The 24967-nt window shown below is 41.5% G+C and overlaps 1 protein-coding gene and 1 pseudogene across 1 annotated transcript in view; both read right to left on the bottom strand.

The window, feature by feature from the left end:
• NOX3 (NADPH oxidase 3) overlaps positions 1–20899 on the bottom strand; it is a 62005-nt gene extending 41106 nt beyond the window's left edge. Inside the window, exons 1-7 of the mRNA XM_049695609.1 lie at positions 20762–20899; positions 17979–18074; positions 17752–17862; positions 16666–16750; positions 8203–8348; positions 5555–5736; positions 1932–2061 (exon numbers count right to left, since the gene is read on the bottom strand). Of these exons, the coding sequence (XP_049551566.1) occupies positions 1932–2061; positions 5555–5736; positions 8203–8348; positions 16666–16750; positions 17752–17862; positions 17979–18074; positions 20762–20899 (888 nt within the window). The remainder of the gene's footprint in view (positions 1–1931; positions 2062–5554; positions 5737–8202; positions 8349–16665; positions 16751–17751; positions 17863–17978; positions 18075–20761) is intronic.
• Positions 20900–21571: 672 nt separating this feature from the next.
• On the bottom strand, positions 21572–22270 carry LOC117197152 (BTB/POZ domain-containing protein KCTD5-like; annotated as a pseudogene).
• Positions 22271–24967: the final 2697 nt, after the last annotated feature.

Genomic DNA, 24967 nt, shown 5'->3' with positions numbered 1-24967 from the left:
TGCCAAGAATATAATAACCACTCGGCAAAAGTTTGCTGAATTGACTCTACCTCAGTTAAAGCTTTTTCCTATACCACTGACATCATTCCCTAGTAATTTAAAAAGTGCCCGTCTTATTACTATTATTATTTGTTAATGTTGCAGTTAAATGAAATAAGGTGCTTCTTTGGCTAAGGAAGACCAAGGCATCTTTTGGGATGGATTTTGCATGAGGAATTCTATAGAGTCTGGAGTCTTGCATGTGTCTGTGAGTTTGGGTAGAGAGGGGGAGTGAGACAAGTGGGGGAAAAGGGGATTGCAAAGTATAACTGTTTCCTTTGATCAGTTCAGTTTATATGAAGTGATGTACAAAGCATCCTTAGCTCTACCGTGGGAGTAGTACACCCCTAAAGGTGAACTGATAAATATTCTATTGAGAAAAGCACCGTGAAAATGCACCGAGTTAAGAGAGGCAAAGAGGAAGAGATGGATTCCTGCAAAGACGGGGTAGGTGCGGTGCAGTGAAGCGAGGGCACTTGTCCTTGGGATGCCTTTTGGATTCAGCGTCTCTAAGACATCAGAGAGAATATCGTACAGCTCAGCCAAGCGGTAATTGCAGAGCCCACACACGCTTTGAATCAGGATCCATTAAAAATAATGGGAAAGAGTGACAACCTGAGTTTGGGTGTGCAAGGAAGTATAGCAGGGGAGAGGGAACAGGGAGGTGGGTACGTTCCCCCCTTCTCATGATAGTTAACGTCAGCAGACGCTTCTGGGAGCAGGCTCTAGTCTGTATTCATGAGGTGTGGGAGAGTATTGATTTTTTTTATGGAGACACTGTAGCTGAACATTTTAGTGAGGCATTCATGTTCCTCATTAATATGCAGGCTGGGTAGTGGCTCCCGATGGTTGGGTTTAAGACAGAGACAATCTATACCGGCCATTAAAAGAACCACAGTCTAATGGACACATCCATTCCACTTCTCTCGGTTTTAAACATTCTTCCTAGCTGTTTCCACTCTTAAAATCCAGCGCTTAATTTAATAGAGTTAGGGATTTTCGAAAAAGTCAATCATTATATTCTTCATATGCTGATGACATAATTTCCTGAATCCTCACCATTTATATACAGAAAACTATCTTCCCATTGTTTAATGATACATATTTTTTGGTACTTGTTTCCTCCTTGTTTTAATCTGCTGGCTTTATTTACTTTCCTTCATGCATTACCCAGCTGCCCCAAGGTTTGCATTGTTCTAAGACCTGTGAGGATACCAAAGAGAATTACTATTTCTATTTATCTATGCCACCAAGTGTCATGCTTACAGCATACCCTGGAAATCTTACTTTTGAGATCTTGTGGACATTATCGTCTACTCTAGTTAAGTCTATTTGGGGCTAATATTCTCATTATTTCAGTAGTAAAAGCTTAATTAGAACAGGAAGTAAATGCGCGTAAACTCAATTTTTTCCATCTCGAAAGTTGTGGAAAGAAAGAAGGCAAGCTTATAAAGAGGGCATGATTCTCATTTGGTCGTCGCCTAATGTTCATTTGGGAAGGGATGCTATTAATTCTCAGAGTGGAGAGGGCAGTTGTTTTGGGGGTAGGGAGCTGAGTGCAGAGGGAGGTGAGCCAAACAGTTTTCTGACTCCTCTGGAGACAGGACTGTGCTTTCAGGGGCGGGGGGGGGGGGGGGGCTCTGAATTCCCACCCTCTCAGCCATCCATATTTAAATGTAAGTACAAGAACACATTTCAAAATGAACAAAGTGCTTTTGGCAGGCAACCTCTCGTAAAATGATCCATAACTCGAGTTCCCCATTAGCACACTTAATAAAGAGCTGGCTTTGTCTCATGGTGACATGCGCTGTTCTTTTTTCAAGCATATAAAAGCTCTAGCTATTTCGACTGTGGCGACAGCTATTTTTAAAAGCTCCTGGGCTCATTCTTACCGACGGTTCCTTGCCAGAAAATTGAGGCACGGGGCACCGGGCAGCTGTCTGCCACTCAGCGAGGTGTTCTCTACAGAAGGTGACGTTGTGTAGCAGAAGACTCTCAGCGGTTTGCCCTCGAACAATCCGACTTGCCATTAAAAACAAAACAAAACAAAACCGCCAGATTTGAAACTGATTTTGTGCAGTGTTGGGATGCCACAGATACATAGTCTACGACGGACTCTGCAATAACATTTCCACTGTCTTGAAATCTGGGCTGGGGTGTATTTCCCTGAGCATCTTTAAAAATAGGAATTTAAGAAGCTTCGAGTAACTCTGAAGATACCAGAAAAGAAGTACCGCTCAGTGGTATCCTGTGTTAAACTGAAAGCGTCTGTAGTAGAGAATTCATAATGAAGGGAAACTGTGGGAACACATCCTTTTGTAGACTGTTGACTTTAATTAGGTTACGTCTTGTCCTGAGTGCTGATTTGGGCTAATTGGCTACCTTTGTACTATTTGGAAATTTTGCAAATTTATTGAACTTCTACCCTTCCTGGTTTGTTTCTGGAGTTTCTGAAGCACCTAGAAGTTATCAAGTGAAGAAGTCAAAAGAAGTGCCCTGAATAATGGTATTTTTCCCGCCAGTGACCGATAGCAGGCGTAGTATTTGACAGGGTAAAAATAGGTCAGTGTGAAATGTGCCTTCAAGACGATATTGTTGAATTGGAGAGTGAAAAAGGAAGCTGGCCTTCGTGAATGGAGCACTGGATCAAGAGTCCTGTGGTACTGCTATATATATATATTTTTTTTTTTTTTTCATTTTTTGGCCGTGCCATGCAGCATGTGGGATCTTAGTTCCGTGACCAGGGATCGAACCCATGCCCCCTATAGTGGAAGCACGGAGTCTTAACCACTGGACTGCCAGGGAAGTTCTGATCCTGCTATATTATATTTGCTACAGATGCAGTACCCATTGACCCTGGACAATTTGCTTAGGTACAAATTCCTCCCTTTACCCACTGGTGCACAGGCTGTGAAGCATGTGATGCTGAGGTCATGTAATCCAGGTGTTGCTCAATTCCTAGCAGTTTATGAGTAAAATACATGGATTAACTTTTGAGGAACATGATCCTCACAGAGAAAGTTTAGCATGACACAGCTCAGGTCCTGGGTAGCCTGTGGAGTAACATGTCTCCTTTTGCATCGTAGGGCCTGGGAGGAGGGCACAGCAATGCCCTTGGAAACAGCCTGGAGAACTGCCATCCTGGCTTTTGTCCCAGTCTGTTTTATGGAAGTCATCCAACTTGATAACATCCCACTGAGTTAGATGAGCAAAACTATCTGTGAATCTCCCATGAGCAAATGATGCCCAGACAGAGGAAGGGTGAATAAAAAATAGGAGCCAGAGGAAAAGAATCTGTCAATTTTAACACCTTCGTTCTCAGGCCTTGGACAACATTTCTTATTTTACCTAAAGGAACCTCAGAACACTTCTCAAATGCAGTAGGTATCTTTTTAAAAATTTTTAAACTTTTTATGTCTTCATCTATGCCATCCCAAAATAAGAAGATTAGTGGGCTTTAACACATTCCAATAATCCTACTTGGCATTTTTGTACAGAATTTGCAAATTACTTTTTGCTGTAAACAGTAGCTGTAGAATACTTCACGCTGAGAAGATTAAATGAGGCCCTTATCCCAAAATAAGCCTTCCAACTAAGTTAAAATGACTAAAAAAAATTTCATCTCATGAAATGGTATTTGGATATTAAAAAATATCTCCAATGAAACACTGCCCATTGAAATCCTCTTGCGCTTCTACAATGGACCAGGGTGTGAATGCCGGGGAGGAAGGATCAGGGCGACGCACGTGTCATTTTTGTGAAGAGTTCCTCTAGACACATGTGAATTATGAAGAGCCTCTCAAGTGAACTACAGGGGTTAACACCCTGGCACCGGCAAAAGAGGCCACAGAGAAAGGAAGGCCTGACAGTCTTTGGGGTGGAAGGCTTAGGGACCATCCACCCCACCCTCCAAATACAAAAAGTCAGGGTGAGGGATGGCACATTCAGAAGAGTCAACTGCAGGTATTTTAAAGTTAAAAGAGCTAGAAAGCCCTTAGCCAGGCAGCAGCATCAATATGAACATTGACTGACTAGGTTTCTAAAGGTTAGCAGAGGGATGGCCAATTTTTTAGGGTAAAATACACCCCTGGGGCAATTCTTCCTCCTACAATGTCTGTGTCAGACAAGCTGACAGATGTTGGGGGAGCTCTTAACTGGGCAGAGGCAGTGGCAGCCGCTCGGAGCCCCTTCAAGAAGTGGAGGGCTGAGATGAGGGGTGCTTCTAGTGTGGGAGGGAGACTGGAGGACGCAGTTGACTTGCTGGGAGGTGCTGATTGAGAAGAGCTCCCAGAGGGCCCCGCATGGGATCCACAGTCACCGCGTGGTGTGTGACTTGCTTGGCCATCCAGCCTCTTGGGCCGTGTGTTTGCCCTTCCAGGTCTGGGCAGAAACAGAGCCCACCTCTGAGACTCGGCCCCCCTGCACTCAGCAGCTGCCGTGGTGGGAGAACAAGGTGCAGGACATGGTATCATGTGAGTGTGGGTAGCAGATGAAGAACTTCTGGCAAGCCATACAGGGCTTTGCAATATCACCAGGCACAGTCTTGCAAGTGCCGAGGAATGGTTTATTCACGAAAGTAGAGACCCAATCTTCAGGGCTTGTTACGAGTAAAGGTTTGGTTGCCTGAAGACGGGTGTCTTGGGTCTGACTCTGCCATTTATTTGTCCTGGGATCTTGAGCGAATCACTTAACCCTTTGAACATCTGTTTCCTCCTTATGAAATAGGGAATAACAGCACCGTCTCTATTGGACAGGACGGTTTTCAAGGTCAAATTGATCATGCATATACATAAATGTACTTTGAAAATTTAACATGGGAAAAAAGGGCATCAATTTATGAAACAATTAATATGGGACAACCTAGTTTACAGATATCAATTGGTTAATTGGTCTAGAGCCATTTTGGTAATATTTAAAGAATTGAAAACATTACCTTTGAAGGTGCTATACTTCAAATGCTGCTGCTCTAGCTTCCTGATGAAGGAATTAAGAGTATCAGGTGGGTGTTGAATGCCAGCACAGCATTTTATTGGATGTTTGAGGAAAAAGGATTCCTAGAGGTCAGACGGGGAAACTGAGGTTCAGGGAATTGAAAGCCTTGCACATGGTCACTCTGAAGACCAGTGGCAGAGCCTAGGTCAGATTGGCCATTTCACACGCTGTCCCCTCCCCGACACTGGGATGATTTTGGTCAAGCAGAAGTAAACTCTGGGTGTCAAAAATATATATCCCAACGAATCCCATATAAATTGGATCGTGAAAATAGGTTCTGAATGAAACAGAGATCTATTGTTACTCAGCATTCATTAAAATTCTTATATACATGTCAAGACTCTCCAACAGAGTTAGCTAGGAAAAGTATAATCCTTCACCATCTACGTTGCTTATTTTCAGTATTATTAAAAAGGTGTTTGGCACAGAGAATGTGCTTTTTGCATACATTCTATGTGTCCATTAGTCTTGCATGTCATGTTTTTCCATCTAAAAGACTTTCTAAGACGCCGTAAGGACTCACCCTGCCCCGTGGATAGCCAGACCAATAAAGAAGATGATAAAAACATGGTGTGTGTACCAGAACAACTCATAGGACGCCTGCCGGATGAACTCGGTGGAAGAGGTCATGATCAAGATCAAAGCCAGAGAGATCAACAGGCCAGTAATACCCGCGACTGTCCTTAGCAACTCAGTGATTGTGTTCTAAAAGAAACAAGCACCATGACATTAATGTCTCAGTCCTGTTTTTCCATTTTAGGATCAATATTTGAGAGTCCAAGCAGGTAGCAATTCACAATGTTCTCATCAGAAGCGTATTAGCCTCGAAAAGCATCCCCATACACTTCAAGAGGGAACTACCTTGCCCTCTCCTCTACTCCACCTGAGGGTAGAAATTCACTCTGCTCAAATTTTGCCCAATGCCATTATGTTAACTACATTTATTTTTTCATCTGTATAAATCAATTGTCATGTCAAAGTTATTATGTTGAATTGAAATTAGGACAATATATGAAAATGCATTTTAAGATACAATACGGCAAAATAAAGCCAAGTTTCAAGTTTTTAGTTTTTAAAATAAGAATGTCCATGATTAATTGCATCTTAACATTAATAAACACTGTTTTGGAGAGGCCCCTCAGGGGCATTCCTAACAAAGCAGCTGCACACTCTGTTCCCCTGGCGGTTATTCCTTGCTCTCGCTTTTTAATTGGAAGGACCATGACTTGCATTTCTTTCATGTTACCTCAGGAGGCTTGGAATAAGGCTTTGTAAATCCCAGGTGATCAATAAAGATACAGCTCTCCTTATCAGATAGACCCTGCCAAAAGGCCAGAATTCTGCCCTGTGAAGGTAGAGGTTGATTAAATAGCTTTCTAGAATGTGAATCACAAAGCATTTTGTTTTTATTGTGAGTTTCCCATATTCTGGCCAAGTCATTAGTATTCACACATTGTGTTACTATCTTTGAGACAACAATGAGCTCAGTGAACTCACACTATATCTTTTGTCAGTAAAATCTCATTAATTTGGGCTGCTTTGAGATCTTAAGGTAATTTGGACAGGGACTTCTCTGTTGTTTATTTCTTCTTCATAGAGCAAACAGTGGAAATAAAATGGAAAGGGGTATGTGTAAAACATTTAAAAGACTTTTTTCAAGTGTACTCAGGCATTTTAGAAATCCATTTACATCATATGATGTGCTAATTACAAATCATTCTTCTTTGCTTATTAAAGCAAATCCCCACTTCCCTCTTGTCACGACATATTTATAGACTGGTTTCAGTTGCAATGATTTGTCTTAAACAATTCCACCCTGTCTCTTTAGAAATACTCTGTAATGTACACACTGTGTTACTGATACCCATCTTTCTCTAAATATCCCAAATTAGAGGGTTTCCTGAACTTAATTAGTACTTAAATAGTATATTGCTTCTAAAATTACAAAATAACCATATAGGGAGTAGCTTAATCATCTTGTTAAATTGCTTTAAAAATATTTATAATAAGTGCTATTTATTACATAGTCTCTTCAAAATGTTGAGATTTATTCTCCGGTGTGTATTGCAATGAGTTTTCCAGAGCCTTAGTGCGGAAAAGAGTTAACCCCAGTAGGTGCCCAGACACATCCCGCAGCTCAGATGAGTACACCAAAGGCATTCCCTTCCCACAAGCTTAGGGCATCTGTAGCTTCTAATTGTTGTCAGCTAAGAAAATGTAGCTCTACTTGATCAGTGGCCTGCTTTTCAAAATCATCTTAGGATAATTAGAGGACATGACATGGAAGAATTTCCCTAAAAAGAGACTTTGAATTTTGCTTCTTCAAATCAGGCTGCGTGGGCAAAAGGGTCACTTAAAGGGATGGCCCAGATGGTAGTGGAGAAATTCCCATTCTGGAGAGTATTGTCTTAGGGCTCTCCTTGGGCAGTACAGATTTTTGAGCTTCGTCAACTTGCTGGATACATGTTCCAATATAGTAGGTAGTACATGGCAAAAGTTTAAATCCATCAGGAAAAGAGAGGTAGAGGGTGGATTAAAGGAGAGAAATGTCTTAGTCTTTACAGATGGCTTTCTGTGGCTACACTTTGGGTATTCTTTTTTGTTTCCCACATGGGCACACAGCTAATTAGCATTAATGATGTCACTGGCCATGTGGGTCTTATTCTGGAATTAGCTGCTTTGCCCAGCATCAGATTTGCCAAACTAGCTAGTCACCTGTGTGCCAAAAATGACACAGGAGAAGGGATCCAGAAAACCATCTGCAAACTGAAAATGAAGACATCCAATTCCTCCTCCCTGAATTTAGATGGTACTTCACATTCTTTATGATTCTAACATAGGCAAAAAAATATCTAATCATGAGCTACTTAAAAAAATTTAAATGTTAGGGTTTTAACAGGTTATTGCATTTCTTGTTTAGGTGTATTTACTATTTTTTGCTATAAACTAAGTGGCATCGGTTTTTCTTCTTGTTCATAACTTCTCAGCAACATTGATGGCAGAAGAAAATAACTTTTTTAAAAGGTGAAACTGATGTTAGCATTTGGCCTAAAAACCTCTCTAGCTTTTTGTTTCATTAAAAGCTTTTGAAATACAGTATTCCTGATAAAGGGATCAGAAAAGGAAGAATCTGGGGGATGAGCAGCCAGGTGGCATGCGAGGAGAACTCACTGTGTGGAAGGTCCGGATGGGGTTGAGGTAGGTCTCATCTGGGGCGTTGCCAAGTTTGGAAAGTGCGGCTACAAGTCCCTCTGCTTCCGGCGACTGGCTCCAGTGGTAGTACTCCAGGTTACACAAATGCGCCAAGATGTGGATGGCTACGGGCCAGGGATGATATGGGACATGCACCATGTGGATTTCTTCCTTGGTAGTTACTCAGAAACTCAGTGCCTATCTGGTCAAGTTTCTCTGTTCTGGTTTTTGTAATATCTAAGGAAGAGTAATTTGTGCATCTTTCCCAAGTGTCTTGAATGGAATGAATCAAATACTTCTGAAGATATTGTATGATTCACAGCATTCATTTTAATTATATTCACATAAGTTAAATTTCAATTCACCATAATTTAATTATAAACATATAATCATTCTGGACCTGGAATAGATATTATGATATACAAGCTACTTTTATATATATATATATATATATATATGTATTCCATCCTATACATATATATAAGAAGATACACACACACACACACACACACACACACACACACACCCCTTCTTTCCCGAGAAATAAGAAAGCATTGTCTAGAATACTGTACGTCATGCACACTAATATATATGCACACGACATACGTTATGGATACCAGAGGAGACAGTGTTTTTGTTCTCTTTCAGACTTTATATTTTTTATTCTTACTTTATACATTTTAGTGTACATGTATATATATACCTACATGTACACATACACACATATACTTGCATGTGTTATTCCTAGTGGACTGAAATAAGCCAGTATTTATGGAACTAAGCCTCTCTGTATATTCTTAAGAAGAAAATTCAGCTTTCTAATTCTGGGAATTGGTGATGTCTAAATTCCAAATGAAGAGAATAAGCTCAGAACACAGCATCATCCAGCCTACGAAGTCTGTGCCCGATGCTACTCTTCCCGGTCTTCTGAAATCTGTGGGGAAGCCAGCAGTCACAACATCCAGACAAAGACATCCTGAGTCTTTTCCTATCAATGGAAGCCCTGCTGGGTGGCCAGTTGATACTTGCCATTGGGATCAGATTCAAGTGTGAAATGAGAATTTATTACCCAGAGTACAGATAATTTCCCAGTTGATATGTTTTTCTTTTTTTCCTGCACCCACAGTGAAAAGCAGCAGAGGCTACTACTATTATAAATCTCTACAGTTGTGGGTGAATTCTGGGGTCCTCTACGGCTCTAAGTTCTGGCTGGAGGTATGGGGAATGAGGGAAAAAGGAACAGCAGAAAGTTCTGTGAGTATCAGTGGCATTTGATTCCTGTGGTCCCAGTATCAGATACATCTAGAAATGACATCTTCTATTTAGCCTCTTCTCTCTGCTACCTGAGTTTCTTTTAACAGAGCCATTCCCTCTTCTGCGCTGCAAAGCAGTCCTCACACTTTAAGACCCAATTCAAAAGCTGTCTTCTCAAGCATTCTTCGATTCCACAAGCACGGATGTCATACCTTGATGACATTTCCCAGATACTATGGTTCTGAGTATTTATTTATACCTGCGTTTCTTTTCTTTTCTTTTTTTTTTATACCTGCGTTTCTTGATGGACTTTGACGCCTCAAGACTTGTTCATCTTGAACTTCAACACCTGGCACATGCTTAGCACCAGCCTGTCCTTAGTAATGATCTGCAGAGTGACCATAAGATTACAGAAAGGGAGAAAGGTCCAGGGAGTCAATCTGTGTGCAACATCGTTGGAGTAGTGTTTTCCCTGCTCATACGTGTTTTAACACATTTTTCTACAGCCTTTTAGTTAGAAATCAGTTCAAATATACTTTTGGTTGAAGCTCACTTAAGAAGGCAAAGCACATTATAGTGTTTCTGAGTCTGTGCTGTTGACTGTCTCATTATGGGTTTGGTGAGGTTAGCACCAAAAGGGCGGTGTCTTTCCTCGTTAAGTTCCATTTGTTACTATATGCGGCCACGTCTACGAAGGGGCTGCCTTGTTTGGTCTTAGCGTCCACAGAGCTAGAAAAGCTTACCCGGCAGCAGTCTCTTGCAATATGCTGTATATAAAATAGGAACTATTTGCTATATTGAACATAAACATTGTCCAGTATTTTTTTTTTTTTTTTTTTTTTTTTTTTTTTTTTGCATTACACGAGCCTCTCACTGCTGTGCCTCTCCCGTTGCGGAGCACAGGCTCCGGATGCGCAGGCTCAGCGGCCATGGCTCACGGGCCCAGCCGCTCCGCGGCTTGTGGGATCCTCCCGGACCGGGGCACAAACCCGTGTCCTCTGCATCAGCAGGCGGACTCTCAACCACTGTGCCACCAGGGAAGCCCCTGTCCAGTATTTTTAATTGCTGTTTTCTGGTAAGTATCTTAAAGTTTTGAAAAAAACAGGTAATATTTTTCATAGCTAACAGATATTGAATACTTCTTATACCGCAAACACTGTTATAAATTCTTTAGGCATACGATCTCATGTAATCCTCAAGTATTAATCTTATTCCCACTTTACAGACCAGTATATAACAAGTTAAGAGACCTGTAGTCCATTAATGGCAAAGGTAGGATAAAACCCTGTTTGCTTGATTCCAGGGCCCCATCTTTTGACCTTTAAGTTATACTGCTTCTTTTCACTAATCAATAACTGTTATACCCTTACAGTTTACTGAAAATGAATTTCTCCTAAGGGCTTAGCTAGACTCTTTGAATGGCTCAGTTGGTGTCTTTAATCTAGAGTCAAATAGCTCCTAAGACTTATGACCTTTGGAGTCCTCTTTGTAGGTGGGTGTAAATACTCCTTTTACATTATATCCCTTTACCCTCACTCCTCTGCTCCTAGCTTTCTTCAATTCTCCCTTTGTGGACTAAAGCACACCAGACAGAGAGGAGCTGTTCCCATTTTACAGAAATAGATACTGAGCTTCAAGCAAAAAATTAAGTGATGTATTTACCATTACATAATCCACATGTGATGGTCAGAAACGGAACACAGGATAAATTCTAGGTCTTTTATAGTCTACGTTCTGTAACACCTTTCTCCCATGTAATGAGTTGTTGATCACAATCTATTTTCTGTTAGGTTGATTTCCACATGAGAATTTGACACTGATAAACTAAATTTAAGTACATTTATTGAATGAGCAAAGATATTGAACTCTTTATTTATTCTTCTTGCCAGGTTTCCCATAACAGAGCTGAAGAAACTAATGAAGTAGTATAAGAAAACCCAAGGTGCTTTGCAAAAGGTAGCTCCTGAGGGAATATATTGAAAATTATTCTTTCCAGCTTTTTTATGTACTTTGAAATTCATGTCTTAAATGTTCCTTTGCTCCAGCTACCTCTATTTTGTTTTCTTTTCACAGGTAGAAAATAAAAAGTAGAATATCTTATTTTACTTATCTCAGGAATTCTCAGAGAGGATACTGCTTGTGCCCATTTTGTTTGTCTAAATGTTTTATTTCCTCTTAGATCAGACCCTAATTTTACTGTGATCTTGGCTTGGAACCAAAGGTATCCCAGCTACCAGATCCAGGACTGTTGGGACTTGATAGATACCAGGAGAGATACTGATTTTGTTCTTTTTCAGACATTATATTTCCTATTCTTCCCTTTATACATTTTAGTTATTTTAATATGAATAGCCATGCTATATTTACAGTGACGGTTGCTTCAAGTATGTGATAAAATAGAGATATGGTTTTATTTTCCTCTTTCTTAGTCATCAAAATCATATCATGTTACTAGATTTGATATGAGCATGTAGGAGAAACAATACTGAAGAGGATACTTCTCAGTTACTTAACTTCTTTCAGTCCCTGTTTTCTCATCTGTAAAATGTGTGGACTGGACTAAACCTTGATGTCTAGGCTCCCTTCCAGCTGTCTGGCTCCTATGTCTCCGTCTGAAGCTAATTGGGAGTATCTGTCAATCTAAAAGGGAGCTGGAGTCCAATACGAGAGCAATGCAAACATGAAACTTATGTTTCAATATGTTTTCAAAGTCAACACTGTCTCAAAGGTGTTTCTTAAGTGTTACGGCAAATCCAGTGTCACCAACTACACAGGTTCCTTCTTCCTGGTGCCTCTGGGGACTTTCTGCCAAAGCCCTTGGAAGAGCCCTAGGTACGCATTTCCAGATCCCACCTTAATGCCAGACGAAAAGATGCTGTGACTGGGTCTTCCCACAATTTTATTTTCTTACCAAAGTACTTTTACAGTTAAAAGAGAGCCACAATCTTAGACACACTACAAATGCACATTTAATTGGTGTCTGAACTTCTGAGCTCACATAAGGAGATTTTATTGAAGAGTGAACAAAAAAACCATAAAGGCTACAATTAGAGCCAGTTGCCCTGAGAAAGTTCCTTTCCCTTCTTTCTTTCCTTCTTTTTCTTTTGCAGGAGATCAAAGGGAGTGTGATTGAGGGAGAATCTTGGAAGTGTGGTCAGTTCTTGCTATCTTTCTGCCTGCCTGTCAGTGATAACAGTCATTCTGAAGTTAGTCACCTCCTAATTAAGCAGCTTTTAGAAAGAAGGATGCTGGGACAAATCCTGGCTGCGCTTCTTGATTCTGCATTTCAGAATCTGGCCCCAAACTTTCAAGTGTGTGGTCTGATTTCTGCAAGAACACACATATTCTCTGGCATCCTGTGCATGCCACTCGTTTGTAAATCCCATTAAATCATGTTATAGGCAGGACAGGGTAGAGAGCCTCCTTGGACCTCCCCGTGCCTCAAGCAGAACTAGTAGCCATTCCTTTGGGATCAAGTCCTGAAGAGTTTGGGCCTCTGGGACTGTTCTCTGTGGTGAGTCCTCCAAATCACTTTTTCTTAGCACCCCGATTCTGAGGTCGTTTCTCTCAACCTGTCTGTGTTGTGTTTCTTGAGGTTTAATCAGCAACTCATCAGGAGCTACACGTGGGTCACTGTCCGCCCTGGAACCTAGCGGATGCAAGCTGCAGAATTTGCCAGAGAGAGCTGCCTTGGTCTCTATTCACAGACCTCTTGAAGGAAGCTCGGGCTCAAAGTACTACTATTCCATTGGAAGCGTCTTCAAGGTCTACTGTGGACCAGAGAGCCCAGAAAGACCTGCATTAATAAGAACGGAGAAGCTGCGAAACTATGATTTTTATACCAGTGAGGTTACAGGGCTCTGAAAATGATTTATTAGTGGCTGAAGAAGGCTCCAGCAGCTCTTATCATAGGCAGGCATGCAGGAAGGCAGGAAGCCAAAGGAAGAAGAGTTCCTGTCACTGCATTTTCGGTGATGCCCTTGATTATGGATACCATTGTCTGCCTCTTCCCTCCTCCACCCCAGCCTACTTTCACAAGGCTCTAATTACATCCTTTAATGATTTGACCAATTAAAGCCTGCAGTTCAACTTACAGGGGAATGGATGAGAAATTAGAGGCTGGCACGCAAACCTCGATGTGGACGCACTTCTTCCAAGGTTACACACCTCTATTAAGCCAGTCGGCTATTTGAAAAGCAGCATCATGGGCGATGCTAATAAAATAAGCACGGGGACATTTTCAGCTGCTCCCAAGTGAATACACCGGAAGGACAAAATGTGAAAAGCAAAGGTATATCTATGAAACCAGGGCTTAGCATTTTTTTTTTTTCTTCTAAAAGCACCGTTGCCAGCCACGTTTTGTAGTTAATGTGAAATGTAGTAATTGCTTTGTCAGGGTCTGGGAGAAGCAGAGAGCGATCTCCCCACCTTCCCGCCTTTGCCTGGAATGGAAACAACCGCAGCGCCACTGGTTGCCATGGAGGTGGGAGAAGAGGGGCGCTCTGCTCTCAAAAGCAGTCAGACCCTGCTGGCACAGCTCCGGGAGATGTTTGGGAGCTTGGCAAACAGTGGGGACTCAAGCAGAAGAGGGCCAGAGAGAATACCTGATTCTCTCCAGGGATCTGTGAGGGAAAGACGGAGGAGAAAGAGCTGCCTGCTTTGTCTTGTCATAGCAGAATGCGAACTGATTACCTTGGATGACTGACGTCATTCTGAACCTCTTCACTGCCCACTCTATCTTTCGTCCACCCCAAACTGCTCCCGGTTCCCTGGGAACTCCCGCACTCTCATATCTTGTCTCTTTTTCGAGGAATTCTCTTGATCTCTTTTGCCTGCTAGCTGACTTCTCTGCTCATCCTCAGGTTTGACCAATTTGTTCAGGACCTATTGTGTGCCGGGCCCAGGAAAGCCAAGAGGCATAAGGCACAGTCGCAAATTTTAAGGCGATGAGAGTCTGAGAAATAGTACTATAGGGCAGGAGGTGAGGCTGGACCCGCAGGTGAGGAGGGCCAACAGCCCAGACCTGGAGGCTCAGAGGAAAGCTGGCCAGGCAACGAGTCCTGGGTACAGCAACCACTTACCCAACGAAGAAGGAGAGGATAAGCATTTTGGACAAAGGGAATACCAAGAGCAAAGGCACAGACTGCTCAGGGACCGCCGGGAGCTAGGGAAAAGCAAAGGGGTGCGGTGAGAGGTGAGGGGAAGCACCAGTGGGCGGGGCTTGACGAGCGGAGCCTGCTGGCCCTGTTAAACCTGGACCTGATTCTCTTTGCAATAGCCACAGTGAATGACCTTGAGTCTGTCGGTTTCCTAGAGGTCCACTCCTGACAACTGGTCTGCGCATCTTATAAGGATGGATAGATTGGATTATTGTTCTTTTAATTCCACAGAGGAGGACATAAGGAACTTATCCGAGATCACACAACCCATCACTAGCAGGGGTATAAAATAACTTGGTTATCTGATTCTAGTCAACTGCTGTCCCTATGAATTATACTCCATCCTGAAAACATTACTGACTGTACCAGTTTCAGACGGTTACAGCTCCTATCAGGGTATCTTGCACATGGGCGGGAGATATTCAGTACACATCACTGATGCAGGTATACTATTGATATATGATTCCAGATGAAGAAATATACATACGCAAAGGTTTAAGGAGAAACCTATTGTATAATACATATTTTCCTTTATCCTTTGATTTCTTTTTTGATTGTTTTGATGCTGTGGGTTTTTTTGTTCCTTCTCTCTGTAATATCTTTGTAACGTTCTCTTAGAGTCCAATTCTGCCTTAAAGCTATTGCAGAGTGATCATATTCTTCCTGCCATTGTACTGTGTTTTATGTCCTCTTTTAATACAGAATTAAAGATTCTTAAGATTTTAAAGGAAGCCTAGAGATTCCTTGAATTCCTTCTCTGAAGTGCTTTTCAAGGAGCAATTTGGATTCCACTAGGACACCTCCCCCAACAGGGAACTCAGCACTCTCAGGGGACCCTCGTTCTAATTTTAGATAATTTTCAAGGTCTGGCAAAGACTTGCATTTCTGAGCTGAAATCTGCTTCCCTGAGTCTTCATCCCTTCCCGCATTCACAAAGATTATTGGCACCTACATATACTCAGCGCTATTGCAGGCCTTGGAACACAAACATGAATTAGCCCTGTTCCTTGTCCTCCATCCCTTCGCTAGTGTTCTCTAAGACATGATGTATTTTTACGCTTAAGTCTTAACAAACTCCAAAGACCTTTTGCAAACGTTTCCGGGGTTGGTTTAGTCTGGCATTGAAGACAGCCGGTAGGGAACTCTCCCCACACATCTCAGCGCACACCCGAAGTTGTGCTAATTGGCACTGGGGCACCGTCTGTCATGTCTTGTTGCTTAATTAAACCCGCATTTGTTTTGAGTGTTCTTTTTACTCTGCTATTTTTTATGCATGAGAGGATAAAAACAAATGAGAAAAACGGTTTATTGTTAAATTAGTTTGAGGGAAACAGTCCTGAATCATAACTCTTTATTGTTCAGATAGCCTTTTATTTCAATGTCTTTGTCGCCCAACAAAACCACAAGCCAGTTGGTTATTGCCCCTGTTCCTTTCTTCCTCACCAGAGTTTAACCTTAACCTTTGATGCTAATTTCTAGTGCCTGTATCTTGAATTCTCTTGTTTTCTATTCAAGAAATAGTGATAACAGTTTATATACCTATAAAGCTTCATATCTTTTCAAGATCCTTTTATATCCACTAGCTCAATACTGTTCAGAACCTTGTTCACATGATCTTGCTTTTCTTTTTTCTTTTTATTGCCCATGATACCATTTGATAGTCGTTTTCCTACGACTGAATGGGACTTTGAGTATAGGTCAATTTTATTTCTGATGTGAATTATATTGACTAACAAAGTGTTCATTTTTCAAGTGGGTTTTTACCATGGTATTATCAACAAGCTTAGTTATTCACAAATGAAAATGAAGTTTCATAAACTTTTCCTTGACAAACTGAAGGCTTGGTAGGGAAGACTGCATGAGTATAAATCAGAAATTAAAAAATCCATTTATATAAGGTTTGTATGGTCAGATGGAAGGCAAAGATTTCTTTTACCTAAGGGTGAGTCTTTGGCAGGGAGGAAATAAAACTATAAAGTGAATGGGAGGTATTATAAAATTAATCAGGCAATTAATAACTAGCACTTACTTGCATTCATGGCTATCCCATAGGCAACCAGTTTGTGGAATTTGAGATTTTTGTCTAATTGCCTCCTCCATGGTCCTCTGAAGCACTAGAATAACAAAAATTAAAAGTCTTATTCAGGGAAAATCATAGCAATAACAGTATTATAAGAGTTAAGAAAGCAAGACTCAGGCCCTGTCTCTAAATTACTGAAGGTGAGGCGACATGACACAAAAATTAGTGGCCATTAATTAAACAAGCAAAATCAAATGGTTATTACTGGCTTTGCTGAAATTTCAACTCAATAAAAGTGACTGAGTTAGTAGTTGCCTGGCTATAAGCCAAAACTCTAGAATAAACCTGCTAATAATCACGCCTCAGCTAATTTAGAAAATGAAGATTATAACCATCATCCTCAGTGACATGGTTTAAGTAGTCTATAAATTATTCCTTACTACACCAAGAAAGGCTCTATATGCATCTACAACTAACTATTCATAAAATTATGAAGATGATTATATAATAAATTATGTAGTCTAGAAGGGTTATTGAAGGTCTTATTTTTCTGTACAGTGCATTATTCTGTTTGGCAGGAAACACAGGTAAGCACCCAACACGGTGACATCTACATAATTAGGAAATACCCCAATATGTCTGGTAGGGGCTAAAATTTACATACTAAAATCTATGTACAGTGACTGTGTTTTCCTGGGCTGAAAACTCAGAGAGATGCTTCTTGAGTGCATTTGGCTCATCTACTTATTTAGCTCCTTTTAATCAGAAACTGTAGTAATTCAAGCTGTTATAATACTTCCATCTTCACGAGTCAGGTCAATCTTATTAGCTCTTCTTTTCCAATGAAGCAAATGCATCAGGGGAAGGTTGAGCAATGAGTCCAATGTCATGTAGGGAGTCAATGGCAAAAGCAAAAGACAAATCAGATGTTCCAATTTCAGACGTTCAGTTTTAGTCCTTGTGTTCTCACTACAGAGAAACAGACCTCAATCTAACCAGGATTATTGGGAATTTCATAGTGAAGTACATCTTTGTTTTCAATGACACACATTAGATCATAACAACTGAAATTATTTCAGATAATTTAGTACTTACACTACTTGTCCCTCTCATGAGTGAAAGGAGGTTTCGACTGATTGGTAACAGAATTAGCATGCAGTTAAAATTCAGGCACACTGCAGATGCTCGAGCCCAAGCCAGTGTTGACTGTCCATACATAAACACACAAGAAAGAGATACAGTGAAAACAAGGAAGCCAGGGAAAAGAGAATGCATTTTCTTTCTGAAATGATAATTAATGTATAGTCCCCAAATCTACTTACACCCAGAATAACTCGTGTATAAAGGAAAGACTCTTCCTCTTCGTACCAACAGAATGTGTCAATAAACAGATATAAATTTACTCCCAGCCATGAGAGCTAGAGTAGAATGAAAAAAGAACCAATCAATACTGTCTTCAAACTTTTCTTCTATTCAAAATCACTTGGGGTTCTTGGGGTTCTTCTTTTAAAGTGAAATGAAGAGCTTCTCAATATCAACCACAATATACAGTACTTATTTCTCATAGATCAGTTTTTTAACAGTGATTGTACTGGTAAGAAATTGTTAACTTTATAAAAAAAGACTTTAAACATATATGGGTGTATTTTAAGGAAATTAATGAAAAGTACAAAACCATCCTAATCAACATTGCTATAACATTTTAAGTCAATAATGTCAAGAAGGAGGAAATCTTTAAAAACAACTCAGAAAGTACTCTGGAAAAATTCCAATTTCATAGTCTAATTCAAAGCCTTCATTCGATTTAGAGAAACATTCATACATGATGCAAAAGCAAACTACTTGACTTTAAAAGTCATGACTTACATGATTCTGCAAGGGTAAATTAAATATATCTATTGAATGTTTTCTAACAAGTTTTAGTCCTTTAACCAGAGCAATACTTGAAGTTATTTCATATCGCTCTACAAGTTATCCTAAGAATCAAGACATTCAATGTATATATTTAAAGTTAAATAACAAAAATGATACTTACTACTAATATGATGGAGAGACTTTCATTCAAAATCCAGCAACCCATCATGACAGCTTTGCTCTTTTGCTGTCAGCAAATTGTTTCTTTCATTCACCTGAACCTGGACGTTGTAACCTTACCCTTAGTAAGGGCTTCCCTGCTAAGTTATTTTGTCTTTTCGTCTTAGGAAGCACCTACTGGGAGCAGCTCCCGAGGAATTTCTAATTAAGGACTTCTCGCCAAGGGCACATCTCCAAGTTGACATGCCTCCTGACCTTGGTGAAAACAAGGCAAGTCTCTGTCTAATGAGTCCTTTCTTCAAAGATTTCACAAGCAAAGAAAGCTCGTTTTATTAAATTAGCCTCATGTACTTTGTACCCCATTCGTTTTCTACATGATTGCAGTCAAGATGATAATAAATCCTTATGTAAATTTGAAGAATAACCTAGCTGCTGATGGCTGGATACAGCAAAACATTTTTATAGAGTTTTCTCTATTTAGCTTCTTTACTTCCTTTCTCCCTCTTTGAAAAAAGCTTTTTATAGAAGACATAGAAGAGCGGGTAAATAAATATAAGTTAAACAATCTTTCAGAAGATGGTGAAGAAAAAAGAAAAGGATCTTAAAAAAACACACATGGAAGAATTTTCATAAATTTAACATGTGGCTATGAAGAATAAAGGAGACATTTTTGTGGGATTGATGGAATAAACCCTATTTTCTTCCTAATCCCACTTGGTGCACCCATGAGGTCAGTGAGAATACTCTTTCATACCTTAGTGATCCCAGGAGTGGCTATGCGCAGGCCTGGTCCATTCTCTGATTTTGTTTAAGTTATAGTTATTAAACAGTGACTATGGTTGCTCTGGTAGGCAAACTTGGCCCACCTGAAGCAAATTTTTGGCTAGTTTTGACTCAAATATTTCATTTAAAATTTTCAGACAATTAAGATGAAAACAGGAGGAGATTTGAATCATTTGAATAATTGCTTTAGCTTTCTGCATCTTCATACGGTGAATCTATTTAGTTATCCTAAAAAAATTAAAACATTGAAAAAACCTGTCGAGAATAATAATTATGAGTATTCATTGACCTAAATAATAAGAGTAATTCTAAATCCTAAATCAATAACCAGGCACCAGGTTAAGGACTTTTCCAGTATTGTCCAATTAAATCATACACTGACTCACTCTATGAGGTAGGTTATGATAAGCCCCCTTACACAAAAGTGGAAACAGGCCCAATGAAGTAACTTGCAGTAGGGGCAGCTGGGACCTCAATCCAGTTCTCTCTGATTTTAGCATCTTCATTTTTAACCATTACCCTAAACATTTCTTTTTTCCCCACAAATACACAATTTTATTTGCTATTTTCAGGGGAAACTTAGGCATGAACTGTAAGCCGATAAAATATGGATACTTAAAGAAGTACAAAAGTAAAAATATCCACTTAGAATAAATTTTAGTGAATTAAGTCTTGATATCTTTAAATTAAAAAAAAAAAGCCACAAGCCTATGTATTATGTCAAGATCACAGCAGCCCCCAGGGGCCAAGAAGGGGCCGCCCACGCCTGCGGGCTCCGGGGAGGGCGCGTCAGCAGGGTTAAGTGTGCCCTATAGAAAGGTTGCTATAAACCAATGAAGCCAAACATTTAGCAACATACAACAGACCTTACAAAAAGGAGGAGGCAAGTCCTAGGTGCTGCAGAACTTGGTTCATCAGGTAATATTGGCAAATGAGAAGAGGGCACAGGCGAGAAGCCTCTGGAAGCGTTTGGAGCCAGACCTGCCTAGAAGCCCAAGGTCAGGTAGCAGAGCTGCCCTCCAACCCAGGCCCCCCCGGACTGACAGGCCGCACGGCCAGCCGAAGAAGGTTTCAAAGGAATCCTAGCAGCGCCAACGTCATGTCGGGGAGCAGGGCCCATGCAGGCTGTGTCACCAACGCCCCAGATATATCAGGGAGACGTGCATAGTTACACAAGAGGACTAGAGGGCCCGTGGGAAAGAGATGTTTGCGATGTGCTGTAAACGTCCGCTTTGCAACGTGACCCGGAGTTTCGGCTCCAGAAACTGCACAGACACCCCGCCCTGACCTCCATCCCAGGCCAGACCGAGGCAGGAATGGGCGCCAGGTTCCCCGAGGCCCTGGGTGGGTCCGCCGAGGCAAAACTTGTACCTCCTTTTAACTGACTTAACAGATCAGCCCCAAAGGCAGCAGGACTTTCAGGCATTTCTAAGAAGTAAAAGAAGTAAAAGCGTCCACACAGGGAAAGAAAGGATGCGCAGGGCTCTCGCCTGGAAATGACCAATGGAGAAGCCTCGATTGGAACCTCCTTCCGTGTCAGGAAGGAGGCCCGGGAAGCACTGAACACGCGGAGGCCAGGAGAAACCACCAACCCATCTCATCGAGGAGGCAGCGCAGACCCCCTGCCCCGAGGACCAGGGCCTGGTGCTGCCAGGGTGAGCAGCGGGCACCCAGAGCCCAGGGCCGGGGCGCTGCTGCCACTGCCCACCAGTGTGGCCCGGGCTCCGTTACAGTCTGTTTATGTAGCACCAGGAACGCTGTCCTTTCAGCTATCTTCGGTGATTAAAAGGGTCAGTCAGGAGCGCCCTGCCTCAGGCCTGAGCGGCCCTTGGCGAAACCAAGCGGAAGTCCCTATGGGGACGCCCACCCGGGCCTCCTGGGTGGGGACGCCCGGCCTTGGACAGCTGGCCCCGTCCTCACCGCCCACCTCGAGGGCCCAGGAGTCGCACCCAGACCTCTCTCGAGAAATTGTACAAAGCAGGTTTCTTCTCACAGCCAGTCTTCCTCGACATGGGGGACCATTGCATCTTGGGAAAAGGTAAAACATTTCTAAAGCTGTGGATACTGTCTTCCTCACATCCTTCCTTGAACCCCGTGCTTACAAAATGGTGGCCTTCTCGCAGGGCTCCCTGCGTGGGCCGTCGGGGGAGTCGAGCAACTCCTGGGAAACCCCGCAGAGGAACCCACCTGTTCTGCACCCCTGTCGTTGCAGGAAGAGCCGATGCTGCTGCTCAGACCTCCCGCCATCGGCCTGGTGGGCCCGGTCTGCGGGAGCTCCGCCCCTGGAACCTGGAGCCCTCGGTGCACATGCGTCACCCGCAGCTGTGATGTTTTGCTGTCTCCTTCTCTAATTCTGTCCTTTGCAAGTTTTACTAGTGAGGTGATATTGTAAAATTCCGCTCCCTCTGCAAGGTCTTTGTGAATGACCAGTGTCTCGGGGAGGGCACCACAGGCCGAACTAGCTGGCGTCTCTGACCATGAAAGAGACACCTGTTTCATGCTTGTCCGAGTCCGGGTCCAGGGGGGCCTGGCACAGACGGTGCAGGAAGGATTTCGGATCCCCGTCACAAGGCCTGAGGATCGGCGCCTCGGCCGTTGAGCAGGACACGCTCTGGGGCAGTGCCGCGCTGAGGCGCAGAGCCCCTCCCCGAGGCCACCCCAGCCCCGCCCCTGCCCGCCCCCAACCCCGCCCCGAGGCCAACCCCCAACCCCGCCCCGAGGCCAACCCCCAACCCCAGGAGCTCCCAGCGATTCTCCTCCAAGATGGCGGCAAACCCCAGCACAGCTCCCTAAACATCTCCTTTTATGAAGTACTAATAAATGGATTTGTGCATCAAACACACTTAACATACAGTATAAATTGCATTCTTGTAATCGGACACATTTATGTCATAGGAATTAATTTAATTTAGTTAATAATTAATTGTGAATAAACACAGTCCTCCCTCAGTAAATGCAGGGGATTGGTTCGAAGACGCCCTCGCATACCGAAATCTGCGGATGCTCAAGTCCCTTATATAAAGTGGTGTAGTATTTGCATATAACCTATACTCATCACCCTGTATACTTTAAATCATCTCTAGAGTACTTATAATACCTAATACAATGAAAATGCTAGTAAATAGTTGCCAGAGTGCATCAACTTCAAGTTTGCCTTTTGGAACTTTCTGAAATGGAAAAAAAAATTTTTTTTTTCAGTCCGTGGTTGTTGAATCCGTGGATGTGGAGCCTGCAGGTACAGAGCACTAACTGTATGCTGTTATATGTGATTAAGTATGCCATCTATTTCTACATAATGCCGATAGGTTATAGAGAAATGAATATATGTTATCCTATTTTATTAACCATTTTCTTTTTAATTTTCTATATAGGAAGATGTCTTTGACATGTTGGAGACTTGCAGACTCAGGGGAGGAACTGTATCTTCCAGGGTTGGCTAATTCCTAGCGATAGAAAGCAACCTGCAGAGAACAGCCTTTGATATGCAAACCAATCAATCTAGAGCCCATTCCCCAAACGTCTCCTGGATCAAACTCTCACACACCAATCTAATGTTCTCTTTTCCCTAAGTCACCTGAGGGCCAGATACTGGACAACTAGGCACCACTTTTCCATCCCAGAGCCTATTGGAATTATTCAGTCTACCCAATCCTAAACTTGCTCAGGTTGCCCTCCCTGTCTCACCCATTCATTCCCACAAAAACCTCAATAAAGGCTCTGGCTCATGCTCATCCCCTTTCTCCTGCCTCCTGACTGACCCTGGTGCTTCCCTATGTGGCCCTGTGTGGTGTGTGTGTCCCCTCCTCTTGGGAACTCTAGGTAAGAAACTCTTCTTTCAAGGCAGACGTCTCCATGTCTGTCATCTTACCATACTTGGCTGGAACAAATCCCAGGTACCTTTTAAAACACCCATATTTCTAACCATTTTGAACTTTGGTATCAGAAGTTAAGCATTTTGATGGATGGGTGAGCTTTCTCCTTGTCACCCAGACCTGGCTGTGTTACCTCTTTTGAGCCTCAGTTTATACATTTGCTTAGAGAGGTTAATTGTAATATCTACCTCGTGAATTCAACCTCATTCCTCCTCCACTTCCAGTCCCCCTAACCAAGGCACATACACCCACACAGTTATAAAACACTCACACTTATGTGAGATAATGCTTCTTTGGGAGAAGTTTTAGAGTAGCCACAAAAATTAGCAAATTTGCTTCTCTTTAGAAAAAGATATCATTTTTGTAAGGAACCTTCCCCTCTAGAAACAGATAAAAATACATGTATTTTGGCAGCATTAACCTGAGGTAAGCGTGCAGCTAGTGAAATATCCTCAGTAGCTTTTTTAACAGTGAGAAATAACAAAGGTGTAAAGTCTTCATATTCATTTCTTTAAGCCAATAATCTTCCATGATGAGATGATTTGTTATTTCTGAAGTGTTTAGGATTTACATGTCTTAGAGGCATTATTCAGTTGGGTTATAAAAATTAATTCAGAGAGACTACCTCCAGAATTTTATACTATCTTGTCTATTTTAGATTCAGTGATTGTCAGGAAGAGTTGGGCTTTTCTAGCCTTCTGTATTCTTCACACAGTGTTACAAATGAGAGGCACATATTGCTGAATAATAATTGTGGTCACATTTTTGTTGTTAATTGCTTAGACTATTTCTAGTGCTACAATAAAAATATAAAGGCTTAGGTTTAAAAACACATCTTTGCATGCTCCATTCTTATTTCTAAAATGTGACGTGTTTGTTCCTCATTTTGAATATGTAAAGATACTTTGTGTTAAAGTGAAGCTATTATTCATTTATAGTGTAAAAAAATGGCTCATAGTTGTATTATGAAAGTATAAATCATGATTTAACTTCAGCACTTTTCTTTATAGATTTTATTTTTGTAGAACTTGCATGATATTTAGTTTACTCATGTTAAAAAATATGTGACTTTCAAATTATATTCAATTCACTCAGAACTCAACACTTGTTCAGTTGATGGACATACCTTTTCTTCTCATCTTCTCTATATTCACACATAAGAATAATCTGTTGACATCACTGGTTGGTTTACAATGTTGGAATCAGATTTTACAAAACACAAGATATCATACCTTATATCACACACCCACATACAACTCAGTTCAGCCTCTGGGCTCCTCAGAAGCTCTCAGTTTTGATAACTAAGATATTGTGGCTGCGCTCTTTATTTTTAATTTACCTGGTGAAGTTCGAGGATGCCTATCATGCCCCAAAATGTCTGCCGCAGTTTTTACTTCAGTGAAGAAATCTGTACAGATCAGAATTTAAATCAGAACTATCTGAATCATCTCCCAAGAATTGGGGCCAAGTGAATGGAGTTGCACCTAAGCAGAGGAAATTGTACGAAATCTACTAAAATGATATAAATGCTCAGAATTTAATCTAGTCTCATCTAATTGTTTTTCGTTGCTAATACGTTGTGTCCATTTCATTTTCAGACTTTTCTCAGAACAAATGACGTG

The sequence above is a fragment of the Orcinus orca genome, chromosome 12, assembly GCF_937001465.1.
Source record: "Orcinus orca chromosome 12, mOrcOrc1.1, whole genome shotgun sequence".
NCBI lineage: Eukaryota > Metazoa > Chordata > Mammalia > Artiodactyla > Delphinidae > Orcinus > Orcinus orca.
Note: the sequence above shows the minus strand (reverse complement) of the source record. Positions and strands in the feature narration are given on the sequence as shown.